This window comes from Propithecus coquereli, unplaced genomic scaffold (assembly GCF_000956105.1).
Source record: "Propithecus coquereli isolate 6110/MARCELLA unplaced genomic scaffold, Pcoq_1.0 Scaffold75, whole genome shotgun sequence".
NCBI classification, from domain to species: Eukaryota; Metazoa; Chordata; class Mammalia; order Primates; family Indriidae; genus Propithecus; species Propithecus coquereli.
Window position 1 is genome coordinate 1,550,108 of NW_012153618.1, and position 15,348 is coordinate 1,565,455.

Consider the following 15,348-nt stretch of genomic DNA (forward strand, 5'->3'; position numbering starts at 1 on the left):
ATGACTAAGCAGAGCTGGGACCTGAACCCAGAGATTCTGGGCTTAAAGTCCATGGGCTTTAAGCACCACTGCACTGCCTCTCATGCGGGAAGAGCAAAGCCACATTAGGGGGTAGGGAAAAGGAGATGAAAACATGGAGGGAGAAGGGATCATAAGCCAGTGTGAGAACATGCATGTGGGAAAGGGGGCCAGAGAAATAGGATCCGCAGAGAGAGGGAAGGGGCCTCCACAAGCCCCACGCTGGAGCAGACAGATCGAGGGAAAACCTGCGACGGCAGGCACAGCCGAATGAGGGGACAGGCAGGAGACCCTGGAGAGGAGGGCAGAGAATGGTTTGTGGGGGCTGTGGTGGGAAGCAAAAGCGAACAGGCCCTTATGGGTTCTGGGGTCCATCCTGCCTGGCTTTCAGCTCTGCCCACCGAGGGGGCACTGGTGCGACAGTGGCTGTGCCCTCCCCACTCTGTAGGGAGCTGCTTCCTGTGTCTGGTGGACGTGGTGCCTGTGAAGAACGAGGATGGAGCTGTCATCATGTTCATCCTCAACTTCGAGGTGGTGATGGACAAGGACATGGTGGGGTCCCCAGCTCATGACACCAATCACCGGGGGCCCCCCACCAGCTGGCTGGCCTCAGGTAAGTGCAGCCACACCCTCGGGCTGGCTCAGGGGTACATGGTTTCACTTCCCTGGGGCCTCGAGCTGCCCAAGGTCAATGCTTTGCAGGAAGAGAGGATGTAGTAGTGGGGAGAGTACACCAGGGATGTGGCCTGGTCCCACCAGATGGGACAGACAGCAGTGGAGTGACAGGAGTCAGGCTGTGAAGTCTTTGGGGTGGCATAGCACCTGTTTTCCTAGCCTCACCTGCTTGGGTCCCCCACAGTATCCCCTGGGCGTGGGCCTGTCTCCGGCCTCCCTCGAGCAGCCGAGGATGGGAAACTCACCCTTCCCAGAGGGCCTGGACCACCTGGGAGTGGCTCCCTCTGCTCGTTGGAAAGTTCTGTCTCATGGACTCAACTCTCTGTGTAGTTTCTGTCCTCTGGTCCTTGTTTCTGGCCTGGCCAAGATCCCCACTGGTCTTAGCTGACCGAGGGAGGGTATGAGGGATGCTCCGGGTGGCTGGAGACACGGAGGCCTGCCCTCTCCCGCATGCTGATGCCAAGCCTCAGATTCCCCCCTCCCCAGGATGGCCTCTTTGGTTTAATTTTAATTCTTCCCTCGGAGTCATGACAAAAGCTTTCACCTCTTGGTTTCTCAAGCTCTAAAATGACGACGGTACTAACCCTGTCCCCACCTGTCCTACAGATGCCATCCGGCAGGTGGCAGGGTGTGGGAGGAAGCATTAGTCACTCATTCCCCCGCAGGCCCCTCCTGTGTGACCTCTAGCAGGTTACACCAGCCTTTATAGCTAAATTCCCTCGTGCCTAAAACGGGGATGATGGTACCCACCAGCAGGTGTGAGAATCAGGGATGATTTATGTAGAGTCAGTTTGTTGTGATCAGAGTCTTAGATAAGATTTTTTTTAGAATGTTTTTGAGAATCCAGTTCAAATTGCATGGGTTGGGTGGAGGGGTGCTGGCTGTCAGGAGTCCCCGGTTCCCCGTTCCCGGCCCGGTGGCTGGGGCTCCAGCCCTTAGGCCTCGCCCCCTCCCTGCTGCCCGGTCCAAACGGCCACACGCGCCCCGTCTCCCGCAGGCCGCGCCAAGACCTTCCGCCTGAAGCTGCCCGCGCTGCTGGCGCTGACGGCCCGGGAGTCGTCGGTGAGGGCGGGCGGTGCAGGCGGCGCGGGCGCCCCGGGGGCCGTGGTGGTGGACGTGGACCTGACGCCCGCGGCGCCGAGCAGCGAGTCGCTGGTCCTGGACGAGGTGACGGCCATGGACAACCACGTGGCGGGGCTCGGGCCGGCCGAGGAGCGGCGCGCGCTGGTGGGCCCCCGCTCCCCGCCTGCCGGCGCGCCCGGCCCGCACCCGTCGCCCCGGGCGCACAGCCTCAACCCCGAGGCCTCGGGCTCCAGCTGCAGCCTGGCCCGGACGCGCTCCAGAGAGAGCTGCGCCAGCGTGCGCCGGGCCTCGTCCGCGGACGACATCGAGGCCATGCGCACTGGGGCGCTGCCCCCGCCGCCGCCGCGCCACGCCAGCACCGGTGAGGGGCCCCCAGTGCCGGAGGGAACTGTCCCTCCCCAGCCCCAGCCTCCTCCCCTACCCCGACCAGGCCTGCCCCCTGCCAGGCCTGCCCCCTGCCAGGTCCTCAGCTTCTGACCTTTCCACCAGCCTGGGTGCTTGGGAGATGGAAATCCCATTAAGCGCTTATTTAATCCCATTAAGTGCCCTTTTACGCTATTAAATGTCCATTCATCCCATTACATTCTCCCACTCCCAGAGCCCTGGCTGGCCCATGGAGCTGACTGTCCCAAGATGTCCTCGAGTGGGAATGGCTCTGGGGACTGTGAAGGGAACCTGGCACCACCTGGCCGTTTGGCAGGGTCGATTGTCCTTCCCTTCTTCCTCCTCATCTTCTCCTAGTTGCATCATGGTGTGCTTCCGTAGAGTGGGGAGGGGTCTGGCCTCACTGGTTTCTCTGTGACTGCCCCAGTCCCCGTCTTGACCTCGTTGACTCACTGTGCCCTGTGGCTCCAGCCTGTGCAGGGCCTGACCACCCTTAGGCCCTGGCCTGCTGACCTGACCCCGCCTTGCCTCTCTACCCAGGGGCCATGCACCCCCTCCGTAGCGGCCTGCTTAACTCCACCTCAGACTCGGACCTCGTGCGCTACCGCACCATTAGCAAGATTCCCCAAATCACCCTCAACTTTGTGGACCTCAAGGGCGACCCCTTCCTGGCTTCGCCCACCAGTGACCGGGAAATCATAGCACCCAAGATAAAGGATCGGACCCACAATGTCACCGAGAAGGTCACCCAGGTAGGTGCCCAGTGGGTCTGGTTCTCCTCTCACCTTGGCGGAGCTTGGAGGGGTGGGGATAGGAGTGCCCTGTGGTACAGAGGTGGGGTCGAGGGGGCAGCCAGTGAAAGCCTCCTCAGGGTGGGCAGACTAGGGCTAGGGTGGGGGAAGTGAACCCTCTGAGAGGTCCGGGAGAGAGGGGACTGGGAGGTGCTGGGAGCAGGCAGATGCAGAGGATGGGTGGATGAGGACAGGGCAGTTGAGGCAGGGGACATGAGAAGGGGCCAGGCTGCTTCAGGGACACAAGGGCCTGGTCACAGGGTGTGTGTGAGGGCAGTACTGTGGGGCAAGCCAACAGGAGGAGGCTTCGAATTAGAAGAGGCCACAGAGGTCAGGTCAGGAGGGTCCTGCTGCTTCTAGGCCAGGTGATGAGCCCACCTGGCAGAGGGTAGGCACCTGGTACTACGAGGATGGCCAGGATGGCCTGGAGGTGTCTCAAAGCATGAGAGTTTCCTTCTCATGTTGGGAGAGAGGGGCAGTGGCGGTCCAAAGACATGGAGAGGTCAACTCCCTGAATCCTGGACCAGGGACCGCCAGCCTTTGGGGGCATGGGCCAGCACCATATTGTGGCAGGGCCAGTCTGGTCTTCTTTCCCCTCCTAGGCTTGGAACTTTCTTTGTGGCAAGATGGTCCGCACCTCCTCTGCCCAGTCTCCCCGCCCCCCAGCTCCTTCACATCCTGGCCTTGAGGTGGGGGTGGCTGGGTCAGGAGTGGCCATGCAGTGAGTGAAGTCTGGGATAGTGAGGACTCCTGTCCCCCTCCTGCCACTTCCACAGCAGCTGCCTGGGCTGGCCTGTGTGAGAGCTGCCCCACTCCCCAGGCGGCCTCCTGGCCCTGCTCCCACCGCCTCCAGCTCTTTGGGCCCTTGCCAGGGCTCCAGCCCATTGGCCTTGACTCCAGAACATTCCCCCTCACCCCAGGCAGTTATCTGGCTGCCTCCCCTCTCCCCCCACCTCTCTTGCCTCTCTCTTGGTTCCCACCTGAGCCCCTGGCTCTGCCCCATTGCTCTGCCAGAGCAGGTTCCCCACGTGCGTGTCTTGGTGGGTCGGTCTGTGCGCGCCTGTATGTGTCCGCGTGCGCGTGTTCCTGCCAGTCACTGGCGGTCTCTCCATCTCTGAGTGTCTCTGTCTGACTCTGGCTGGCTCAGCACTGGACCGGCCGGGCGGGGGTGTCGGGGAGACCATTAATCTGCGGTGACAGGCGGGCTGCCGGCAGAGGGGGAGGGGCAGGGCTGCGGGAGCGGCGCAGGAGCCCGAGCGGGGAGGGGGCGGGCAGGGCGGGGGAGCCCAGTGTGGCGGGTGGGGGTGGGGACCCAGGAGAAGGAGGGGCCGCTGGAGGAGCCGGCAGGCCGCAGCCGCCGCTGCTGGGCAGCCGGGCGGGCAGAGCGCAGTACCCTGGCAGCAGGGCCGGCACCAGGGGCTATGGGCAGCCCAGGCCAGGCAGGCTGCTGCCCACGCTCCCTGCCAGGGTGACCCCAGCCTGGGGTCCAGCCCCAGCCACGCTGGCTTCATGCCAGAGGCTGCCCTGGCTGCCAGTCGGCCAGCCTCTGGGGTGCAGACTGGGCTGGGACTGCTGCTGGGGTGCAGGTGAGGTGCTGGCTGGGCCCCCAGGCCCCAGGGCAGGCAGGCTAGGGGGAGCCAAGTCCTCCATGGCGGCCCCAGCAGGGAAGGCGAGCGGGACAGGGGCTCTGCGGCCCAGGGCCCAGAAAGGCCGGGTGAGGCGGGCCGTGCGCATCTCCAGCCTGGTGGCCCAGGAGGTAGGTGACCCCTGGTCCCTCCCCTTCCTTTCTGGGGCTGGGGCACCAGGCAGGTGGCTGGCAAGTGGGGGTGCAGCTCTGAGGGCTCTGGCTCCAGGCCGGGAAGAATACTTCCGGGCAGCAGGAGGGTTTGGGGAGCCGCGAGGTCTGTTCCCTGCTCATGCACTCTGGGCTCCTGCCCCCTGTCCTGCCAGGTTAGGATCACAGTGGTCCCCTTGCTGGTGCTTCCCCTGTCCTGTGGCTTCCGCTGCCCACAGCCTTCAAGCTCAGAACGCAAAGGAGGAGAGAGTTAGGAGTGAGATGGGAGCCCAGAGAGGATGGCAGGGAGGCAGAGGGAGGAGAAGGAGCCAGGCAGGCCGGCGAGAGGACTGGCGGGCAGCAGCCAGGCCTGGCACCGAGGCGCTGGGGTTTCCTAGCTCTATGTGCTGGGGTGGACCCTGTGGCAGGCTCGGGAGGCTTGGGCTGCTTTCGGGGGTCCAGGAGGCTGGAATCTGCGGGGGTGTCACAGCCACTGTGCAGGTGGTGAGCGCGTGCTGAGCTGGGTGTCTGGCTCATCTCTTCAGGGGTGGCCCGGGCTGCTGGCTGGGCAGTGTGATGCTCTGTTACCTCCTGGGAGCTACCTCTGTTCCCCCAGTGGCCCTGCTGTCACAGAGTCTGGAGCAGGCTTGGGTGGTGGTGGAGGAGGTGTGGGAGGTGGCTCAGGAGAGTCTGAGAATCCCACTCCGGCCCTGCTGCCCCGGCCTCAGCTCTCTCTGTCTTGGCTCTTCTGCTCCTCCCAGCTGGGGGACAGGTACACGTGGGAGTCTTCCTTCCCTCAGGTGAGGACCCAGGGCTTGGCTTAAATGCACTGATTTCAGTATTGTATGGGACGGCAGGATGGGGGGTACATCTCTGGCCCAAAGCCATGTGGTAAGCTGAGGGTGTGGAGCTGGGACCAGCCCCTGTAACGACACGGTTTGCACGTCCAGGCTTGTGTCCCAGGCTTGCCCCATGCATGCGTGAGTTTGTGCCGTGGCGCGCTGCTGCCAGTGGTGGTCCAGCACAGCCCCTGGGACCGGCCTCTCAGGCACAGGGAGGCGTTGCATCCAGGGGCAGTTACCTTCTTCTGCCCGCTTGTCTGTAGTTCTTTTTCTTAATCCCCACTTGACCCCGGAAAGGCCACCACCCGTGAGCATGTGCTCTCTGCCCTAAGGAGCAGGCTGCTGGGGCTGAAGGCAGAGCAGAAATGGGAACTGGGAGCCTGTTCCTGGGCTCCTCCCGCCTGCCCCCCACCCAATCTGGTACCTCAGGAAGTCCTGCGTCCATCCCAGAGTGGTCACACCCCTAATTATGACCTGTCTTAACTTCTCGTTATAACTCCAAGGAGATGTTCTCCAAATGTGCCATCTGTGAAGGTGGCTCAAGGATGTCCCCAGCTTGAACATGAAGGGGAGTCTTTGGGACCCTGTCCATCATGGTCTTCCCCCGGCACGGAAGCTGGGGCTGTGTGGCCTGCGAGCCGGTGCTTCTGGGGGCGGGGCCAGCAGCTCTGGCTTTCAAGGGGGCTGGGTGAGGCCTCGGGTTCAGCTGGCTGCCCAGGGTGGCAGGGGCCAGGCTAGGAGAGTTTGGGGAGGGAGCTCTTGGGTAAGTTGTATGTCTGTGAGAGGATTCTGGGGGAGGGGCACAGAGGGTCAGATGGAGGCTTCTGGGACAGCCTGGGGAAGCTGGCCTGAGCTCTCCCTAGTTTGGCTTGGGAGAAGAGTGCCGTGGCTGCCATCACCTCGTCTGAATGGTGGGCCTGCTTCTGGTCTGCGTGTGCGAACCTGCATAGGGCTGTGTGTCTCTCCCGAGCCATCCTTGTGTGCATGTCCCTCTGTGTACATTGGGCACCATCTCCTCTGGGTTGGGCTGTCTTCTGTGTCCCTTTGTAAGAGTGTGGGAGCGGGAGGACTATGGGCCGCCCTGGGCCTGGGTGGAGAGGGGACTGGGGGAGCAGAGGGTGGGAGTGTCTTGATCTCTCCCCGCCACCCCCAAGAAGGCCAAGGGGCCTGAGACTGGGCGGCTGGTGTCCCTGGGCCAGTGGCATGCCATGGACTGGGAGGGAACTGCAGTGACTACCATTTTATGTGAGGCCCGTGCCTGGGCTGGGAGCTGTAGTCCTTAGGACATTTTCTGGACAGAGACCACAGGGTGTGTGTGGGAGCATGTGTGGCGTCTGGGCTGTGGGCAAGATCACATGGTGCCAATCACGGTCCGTGGGACCAGTTCTGTGTGGCTGGTCGGGCAGCACTGGGTGTCACTGCAGAAAGCCCAGAATCCAGGTCTGCTGGGAACAGCTGGAGCTATCGGGAACCAGCCAGAAGATCCTGTGCTGTGTGGCATTTTGGGACCTGTATGCCCAGGTCTAGGGGTGGTCAGTTGCTGTGGTCACTTGGCTGAGGGGTGGGCGTCCTGATGGAAACTTTTTTGACCTCTCCCTCCTTGCTCTGGTTGGCCACAGCAGAGATGTTACCTGCTCCTACCCTGAGGTCCCATGGCCTGCCCTCACCTTCCCCTCCACCTTCCCTTCCCATCCAGGTCCTGTCCCTGGGCGCCGACGTGCTGCCCGAGTACAAGCTGCAGGCGCCGCGCATCCACCGCTGGACCATCCTGCACTACAGCCCCTTCAAGGCCGTGTGGGACTGGCTCATCTTGCTGCTGGTCATCTACACGGCCGTCTTCACGCCCTACTCGGCCGCCTTCCTGCTGAAGGAGACAGAAGAGGGCCCCCCGGCCCCTGACTGCGGCTATGCCTGCCAGCCGCTGGCCGTGGTGGACCTCATCGTGGACATCATGTTCATCGTGGACATCCTCATCAACTTCCGCACCACCTACGTCAATGCCAACGAGGAGGTGGTCAGCCACCCTGGCCGCATCGCCGTCCACTACTTCAAGGGCTGGTTCCTCATCGACATGGTGGCTGCCATTCCCTTCGACCTGCTCATCTTCGGCTCTGGCTCTGAGGAGGTGGGGTTGGCAGGGAGGTGGAGCGAGGGGGAGAGGAGAGGAGAGGATGGGAGGGTGGGCCGACGGAGAGAGCTTGTAGAGGTAGTGGGGTGGAGGGGTTCAGAGAGGGAGGAGGGGGAGAGAGAAGGTGGGGGCACGGCAGAGGCAGGGCGGGTGGCCTGACAGACCCACGCTCCCCACTGCTCTCCATATGAGTTCACAGGGTGTTGGAGGCCAGAAGGTTGCTGCTTTGTCCACTGAAAGGGGCCACCATTTTCTAAGTCACACGAAAGTGCCCTAGAAGCCAGTGGGAGTTATGCCCAGTCACCTCAGAGTGCTTGTTGCACCTTTGGGACCCCCTCTTTCCTCATTGTCACTATGGGGACCAGGACCCCCTTGTCCTGAAGCTGGCACAGAGATTAAGGAGACATCTGTGCTGGGCCCGGTGTGGGAGGTGCTTCATACAGGGTGGCTTCGACTATGAGGAGGCGGCTTGGGGAGGAAGTCTTTGGGGGTTTCACCTCTGATGGCCCCCTCCAAGGGCCACAGTGCCCCCACTCCTCCTTTGCTCCCACACTGAATGTCCTCCCTCCCTGCCCCCCAGCTGATCGGGCTGCTGAAGACGGCGCGGCTGCTACGGCTGGTGCGCGTGGCACGGAAGCTGGACCGCTACTCGGAGTACGGGGCGGCCGTGCTCTTCCTGCTCATGTGCACCTTCGCGCTCATCGCGCACTGGCTGGCCTGCATCTGGTACGCCATCGGCAACATGGAGCAGCCGCACATGGACTCGCGCATTGGCTGGCTGCACAACCTGGGCGACCAGATCGGCAAGCCGTACAACAGCAGTGGCCTGGGCGGCCCCTCCATCAAGGACAAGTATGTCACTGCGCTCTACTTCACCTTCAGCAGCCTCACTAGCGTGGGCTTCGGCAACGTCTCCCCCAACACCAACTCAGAGAAGATCTTCTCCATCTGCGTCATGCTCATTGGCTGTGAGTGTGCCCAGCGGTGGGCGGTGTGGGACAGCCCAAGGTGGAGGAACCTGAGGCTGCTAGAGGGGCCCGTGTGAGACCTCCCTGGGGCCACCATCATGATGTGGTTGGGGTGCTGGGACACCAGGGCAGGAATTGCTGGAGGGCTGGAGCATGTGTGTACTTGGCATCTCTGAGGTATGTTGACGCTGAGACTGAGATGTGATGCGGGCATCGCTGACCTGGTGCAGGGCCCAAGCTGGGTCCCTGTGGGCAGGCAGGGCCCTGCGCATACTGACAGCCCCACCTCTGTGCCCCTAGCTCTCATGTACGCCAGCATCTTTGGCAACGTGTCAGCCATCATCCAGCGGCTGTACTCGGGCACGGCGCGCTACCACACGCAGATGCTCCGGGTGCGGGAGTTCATCCGCTTCCACCAGATCCCCAACCCGCTGCGCCAGCGCCTGGAGGAGTACTTCCAGCACGCCTGGTCCTACACCAATGGCATCGACATGAATGCGGTGAGGCTGCCAGAGCGGTGCGGCAGGCGGTGGCAGGCTGAAGAGCGGTGGTGGGGACCCTCTTGGTGCAGTGAGCAAGTCTCAGATGGTCCTGGTTAGTGCTAAGAAAGACCCCAAGTGGCACGTTGCTCCCCCTTTGCTCACCAGGAGACTGAAGGCCGTGGAGCCCCTTCACCGCACAGCTCTCCCTTTGGGGCAGATGCTGTATACTAGGTCCTCCACACCAGAGACAGGAATTGGTTTCTACATTTACAAATATAATAAGAAATGGAGGTCTAGAGCCCAAGGGTGCCCAGCCAGAGATGGCGAAGCTGGAGTCTTTCCTGAAGCCCCAGACTGCTCTGGGGTAGCATCCAGGCCTGGAGGATGAGGTTTCCCTGAAATCGAGGGGTGGGGCAGTGGGGTGGAATTTGGGTGGGGTCCCAAGGAGGGTGTGCTGAGCTGGCCCCGCCCACCCCCAGGTGCTGAAGGGCTTCCCTGAGTGCCTGCAGGCTGACATCTGCCTGCACCTGAACCGCTCGCTGCTGCAGCACTGCAAGCCCTTCCGAGGGGCCACCAAGGGCTGCCTGCGGGCGCTGGCCATGAAGTTCAAGACCACACACGCCCCACCTGGGGACACGCTGGTGCATGCTGGGGACCTGCTCACCGCTCTCTACTTCATCTCCAGGGGCTCCATTGAGATCCTGAGGGGTGACGTCGTTGTGGCCATCCTGGGTATGGGGTGGGGTGCGGGCACTGGACTAGGAATGCCTGCGGCAGCCTAGAGAAGTCCGAGCCTTCTGAATACTCATTCGTTGGGGCAGTGGACCTGGAGCTGCCTGCAGGGTCTTTGGGCTCCTTTAATTCACCCAAGCTCAGGCCCTCCAAGAGGGGCAGCGGAGAGGAGCCCCACGTGGGGTATGGCTACTGAATTTGAGGGTTCCCACAGTCTCCTTCCCTTCCGGATCCCCCCACAGACAGACACTTCTTCCTTTCTTAAAGTAGGATCAAACGTAGATCCTCCAAGGTGGGCAGTGGAGGCAGAAATGCTAACATGGAGGCTGTGCATCTGATTCTACTAAGGGCCAGGTGGTTCCCTGCGAAATAATCGTGCCTGTCCCCTTGCCGTGTCCAAAGCAAAGGGAGCCCTGCCCCCTTCCCCTCCCGCCCCTTCATTTTCACCCCCTGTACACGTGGGCAGGTGTGCCCAGATGCTGGGGCCTCTTGCTCTCTGCCTCTCCTTCCCTGGGCCCTGCACACCTTAGGGCAGATAAGGTGGGATATTTGAGATTGTTACTTCTCAGTTCGGTACAAACACATACACTCGCTCCATAAACACCCTCCCCCCAACAACGGAAACCAAAGTTTCACTACAACACTCGGCCTTAGTACATGTGGTACCTGGTATGCCGGTATTTTCTGTTCTGTGCTGTGCTAAGCTATGCTATCATACTTTCTTTCAGTAAAAAAAAAAAAAAAAAAAATGCTGGCCTTGATTCACTACTGTGTTCTGAGCCATAGTGTGAAGGACATTGCTTATGAGCGTGCAGCATTTGGCCAGAAGGGTGTTTGGGATGTGGGGTTTGAGGGTGGAAGTAGAGTTACAACCTGAGCAGGTCAGGGCCGTGGGCAGAGCTGGGGCATCCGGGCTCGTCCTGCTGTCCGGGTCCCAGTCGCTGGCGGCATGGAGACCCAAGGTTCCTGGCCCCTTCTTCCCCAGGCACTGCTGGCCACGTGGCACTGTCTTGCCTGCTGGGGGCTGAGGGGGGCTGGGCTGGCAGATGCTCCCCTGGCTGTGTGGGCTCAGGGCCAGCTGGTGGGTGGCCTGGCTGAGAGGTGGGAATGCCTGGAGAAGGTGCCTGCTGCCTCAGTGCCAGCCCCATGGGGCTGAGCGCTCTGTCCTCTCCGTGGCCTTCAGGGAAGAATGACATCTTTGGAGAGCCACTGAACCTGTACGCGAGGCCTGGCAAGTCCAACGGGGACGTGCGGGCCCTCACCTACTGTGACCTGCACAAGATCCACAGGGACGACCTGCTGGAGGTGCTGGATATGTACCCAGAGTTCTCGGACCACTTCTGGTCCAGCCTGGAGATCACCTTCAACCTGCGAGACGTGAGTGGGTCACCCTGAGCCGGTCCCCAGCCCCAGGAAACCTGCCTTCTGTTCCCAGCTGTGCAGCTGCCCCTTCACTGTGTGGCCTTGAATGTGATGCTTCTCTGCCTCAGTTTCCCTATCAAGTGGTATCATAGACCAGGCTATGAAAGTCCCAGCCTGAGCCTTTGTCAGGGGCAGAGGTCACACGGTTGGGGTGGGGAGTGCCCAGTCCCACCTTTTCTGTGTTGAAGAGGGGTCTTGGGCTGACCTGGGTGAGGTGGGAGAGTAGGGGAGGAGAGCACCGGGCCTCACACCGCTCTTGGTTCCAGACCAACATGATCCCGGGTTCCCCCGGCAGCACGGAGTTGGAGGGCGGCTTCAATCGGCAGCGCAAGCGCAAGCTGTCCTTCCGCAGGCGCACGGACAAGGGTGAGGCTGGGCAGTGGCGGGGTCTAGGAGAGGGGGCAGAGCGGAGGGCGGGTCCAGGGGTGTCTGCTCCACCCAGGCCTCCAGACATTCCTGTCCCTTGCTCCAGTGCGCCCACTCCTCGCCCCAGCTGTCCAGAGCCTGCGCTTCAGGCCAGCTTGAGCTGTCACCTCCTCCAGGAAGCCCTCTCACACTGTCCAGGACAAGGGCATGCCTAGGCGTTTAGGTTTTCTCGGGGCTGTGGTCTCGGTGGACACCGCCTTAAACAGATGAGGGGCAAAGGAGGGCGAGGGCCCGGCCAGGCGGAGGCCCAGGGCCCGAGAGCCCCGCCCCGCAGGCCACTGCCCGCGCTTGGGCAGCCAGGGGGTCTCGCTGAGAGGGGGAGCAGAGCAGAGGAAACAGCTGGGGACAAATGAGGGCATCCTGCCATGGTCCTTCCGCAGCCTCGCTCCTGTCCCCTCCCCGCCCCTTCCGCGCGTCCCTTGCCCTCTCTGAGGCCGGTTCTCTGTTTCCCACAGACACGGAGCAGCCAGGGGAGGTGTCGGCCTTGGGGCCGGGCCGGGCGGGGGCAGGGCCCAGTAGCCGGGGCCGACCGGGGGGGCCGTGGGGGGACAGCCCGTCCAGCGGCCCCTCCAGCCCCGAGAGCAGTGAGGATGAGGGCCCAGGCCACAGCTCCAGCCCCCTCCGCCTGGTGCCCTTCTCCAGCCCCAGGCCCCCCGGAGAGCCGCAGGGCGGGGAGCCCCTGACCGAGGACTGCGAGAAGAGCAGCGACGCCTGCAACCCGCTGTCAGGTACGGGCGGGGCGACCGCGGGGCTGCGGGGCGGGGGCGGGTGGCTTTAGCCGCCTCAGCCCCCTCACCCCGACTCTCTGGCTGCAGGCGCCTTCTCGGGAGTGTCCAACATTTTCAGCTTCTGGGGGGACAGTCGCGGCCGCCAGTACCAGGAACTGCCTCGCTGCCCCGCCCCCGCCCCCAGCCTCCTCAACATCCCCCTTTCCAGCCCCGGCCGGCGGCCCCGGGGCGACGTGGAGAGCAGGCTGGACGCCCTGCAGCGGCAGCTCAACAGGTGGGCGCGGCGGCGGGTGCGGGCTCCCGCGCTCTTGCCTGGCGCGGTTAGGGGAGAGTGTGCTCTGTCCAGGCCTGTCTGTGTGTCCCACAGCTGGTTCCTCTCCTTCCGCTCGCAGCTGAGCCAGGGGCTGCCACCCAGAGTGCAGAGGGGGCCTGCGGCGCCTGGCTGCCCCTCCTCCAGTGGAGTCAGCCACTGGTGTCCTCGCCTCCCTGAGCATCCTCCTCCCTCCCTCCTGCCCCAGGCTGGAGACCCGGTTGAGTGCGGACATGGCCACCGTGCTGCAGCTGCTACAGAGGCAGATGACGCTGGTCCCACCCGCCTACAGTGCTGTGACCACCCCAGGGCCCTGCCCCGCCTCCTCCTCCCCTCTACTACCCGTCAGCCCCATCCCTACCCTCACCCTGGACTCGCTTTCTCAGGTAAGTTCCTGAGCCGCCTTCCCCACGGCACTCCCATCCCTGCTTTTTCTGCCAAGCTTCCACCCCAGACCTGCCGTGCTGCCCTTTCTGCTGGGCTCGGTGGTGCCCCAGCCTTCCCCCACCCTGCTCCTGCTCTCCTCTCACTCCTGCACTCCTGGAGGAGGCTGCCTCAGGAGCTGTGGGCTCAGGGCAGGGCAGGAGAGCCCCAATCCAGGCCCCACGACAGCTGGGCACAGGGGACCAGCAGGCTGAGTGGCCTGGGCTCCCCAGTTCACCTGAAGGGCCAGATCTAACCGTGCTGTTTGTGTCATGGCCGTGGGTGGTCTCCAAGGAGAACTGACTGAGCCTGAGTGCCTGGGGGTGGGGGCTGTGTACCAGTGTGTCTAGGGGCAGGGTCCCCGGTTCCTGCTGTGACAGACACTCCCCTGGTCTGACTGTCCTGCGCACCTTCACTCTCAGCACTAGCCATTGAAAGGGTTGTCTTGAAGGCTTCTGGCATTTCCCCAGGTGCCGAGGCCAAGCTCCGAGGGTACGACTTCCATGGCCTGCATTTCTCTCCTCTGCTAGAGATGGGCCTTTGTCCCCTCCTGAGTGGACATGTGCATTCCTGGTCTCTGCAAGATAGCTCTGTCTGTGCCCCCTGCACCAGTTCCTGGGCGGCCCTGAAGGGACTCCTCTGGCTGCCAGAGGCAGCCTGGGATCTGCCCCCCCTTCCCCTGGCATCCTCTCCCCCTCCCATATGCTGCCTGCTCCTGTTTGCAGACACCAGGGCCCACGTCAGCAAATGTGCCAGTCTTCCTTCACAGCCTCCCCCGCGCTGCTCTCACCAGCAGACGCGGCAGCACCCACAGCCCCTCCCCTGCCGGCCCCGGCCCTCTCCCTGGCCTTCAGATGCCTGGCTGCCAGCCTGCCTCTGTTTCTAGGTCTCCAAGTTCCTTCTAGATTGCAGGAAGGAACCTTGTCTCTCTTTCTGTCCCAGAGCTGGGTTTGGATTCAGCTGCCACGTTCCCTGAGGAAGAGGCCATGGCCTTGAGTTTTCCCTGGGCTGGGGGCGAGGTCCCCTGTGTCAGGAAGAAGCTCCCCAGCTGCTCCCAGGGCCCCTGGCTCTTGCATTCTGAGAGTACATTTCTCTGCTTCCCACCTCAGGGCCTCCCCTTGGTGGTCCCTGTCCTGCTCTGCCTGTCTTGTCCCCTGCAGACCTCCCTCTGCCCACCTGACCCTCCTCCCCTCCTCCCCTCCTCCCCTCCTTCCTGTCCTTCCGTTTGTCCTCCGTCACTGGGATTCTCCTGCCTCCTGTGCCCCCTCCCTGCCCCCCACGGCCTCCACGCTTGCTCATGCTCTGTGTTCTTCGCAGGTTTCCCAGTTCATGGCGTGCGAGGAGCTTCCCCAGGGGGCCCCAGAGCTCCCCCAAGACTGCCCCGCTCGACGCCTCTCCCTGCCGGGCCAGCTGGGGGCCCTCACCTCCCAGCCCCTGCACAGACATGGCTCAGACCCTGGCAGTTAGTGGGGCTGCCCAGTGTGGACACGTGGCTCACCCAGGGATCAGGGTACCACCCGGGCCCTTCCCCTAGGAGGCCCTGCTCAGGAGGCCCTGGCCATGGAAGGGGAGAGGAAGTCAAAGGAACAGCTCCTCCTCCAGCCCTTGGGACCATCTCCTCCTGCAGTCCCCTGGGCCCCAGTGAGAGGGGCGGGGGCAGGGCCGGCAGTGGACAGGGGCCTGTGGTCCCCCCACTGCCTGAGGGCATTAGCTGGTCTAACTGCCCGGAGGCACCCGGCCCTGGGCCTTAGGCACCTCAAGGACTTTTCTGCTATTTACTGCTCTTATTGTTAAGGATAATAATTAAGGATCATATGAATAATTAATGAAGATGCTGATGACTATGAATAATAAATAATTATCCTGAGGAGACTCCAGTGTGCTGGGAGTGTGCAGCTGTCACATGTGGTATCGTGTTCACATCTGGACACACATAGGTACTTGTGCACTGGCCTCTGTGCAGGAGTCTGGGTCTGTCTGTGTGCACAGGGCCTGTGGGGCTGCCCTGAGATCCCCACGTGGATGTGTTCAGTCGGGGGTGCTCCCTGCAGGCTGACACACGTCATCTCCAGGGCATCTGCCTCTGTAGGACCCTGGATTCAGGATAACAAAGGACCACCTGGCCTGCTTGAGTTGGAGGCATTCCTACCAGTCCTGCCAGA

General features: G+C 62.7%; 1 protein-coding gene across 1 annotated transcript; it reads left to right on the top strand.

Moving 5' to 3' along the window:
* The first annotated feature begins 4,207 nt into the window (after positions 1-4,207).
* On the top strand, positions 4,208-15,063 carry KCNH2 (potassium channel, voltage gated eag related subfamily H, member 2). Its single transcript, XM_012662082.1, has 11 exons — positions 4,208-4,707; positions 7,264-7,692; positions 8,276-8,663; positions 8,964-9,163; positions 9,625-9,877; positions 11,061-11,254; positions 11,566-11,665; positions 12,181-12,453; positions 12,541-12,727; positions 12,972-13,149; positions 14,504-15,063. Exons 1-11 carry the CDS (start codon positions 4,600-4,602, stop codon positions 14,651-14,653), a joined length of 2,460 nt encoding a protein of 819 aa, XP_012517536.1. The 5' UTR covers positions 4,208-4,599; the 3' UTR covers positions 14,654-15,063.
* The last annotated feature ends 285 nt before the right edge of the window (positions 15,064-15,348 follow it).

Excerpts from the sequence above, each read along its gene's own strand:
- KCNH2 (XM_012662082.1), top strand. The coding sequence starts at position 4,600 with ATGGCGGCCCCAGCAGGGAAGGCGAGCGGGACAGGGGCTCTGCGGCCC. Across the intron at positions 7,693-8,275 it reads TCGGCTCTGGCTCTGAGGAG|CTGATCGGGCTGCTGAAGAC; the intron begins GTGGGGTTGGCA and ends CCTGCCCCCCAG. Across the intron at positions 11,255-11,565 it reads TCACCTTCAACCTGCGAGAC|ACCAACATGATCCCGGGTTC; the intron begins GTGAGTGGGTCA and ends TCTTGGTTCCAG.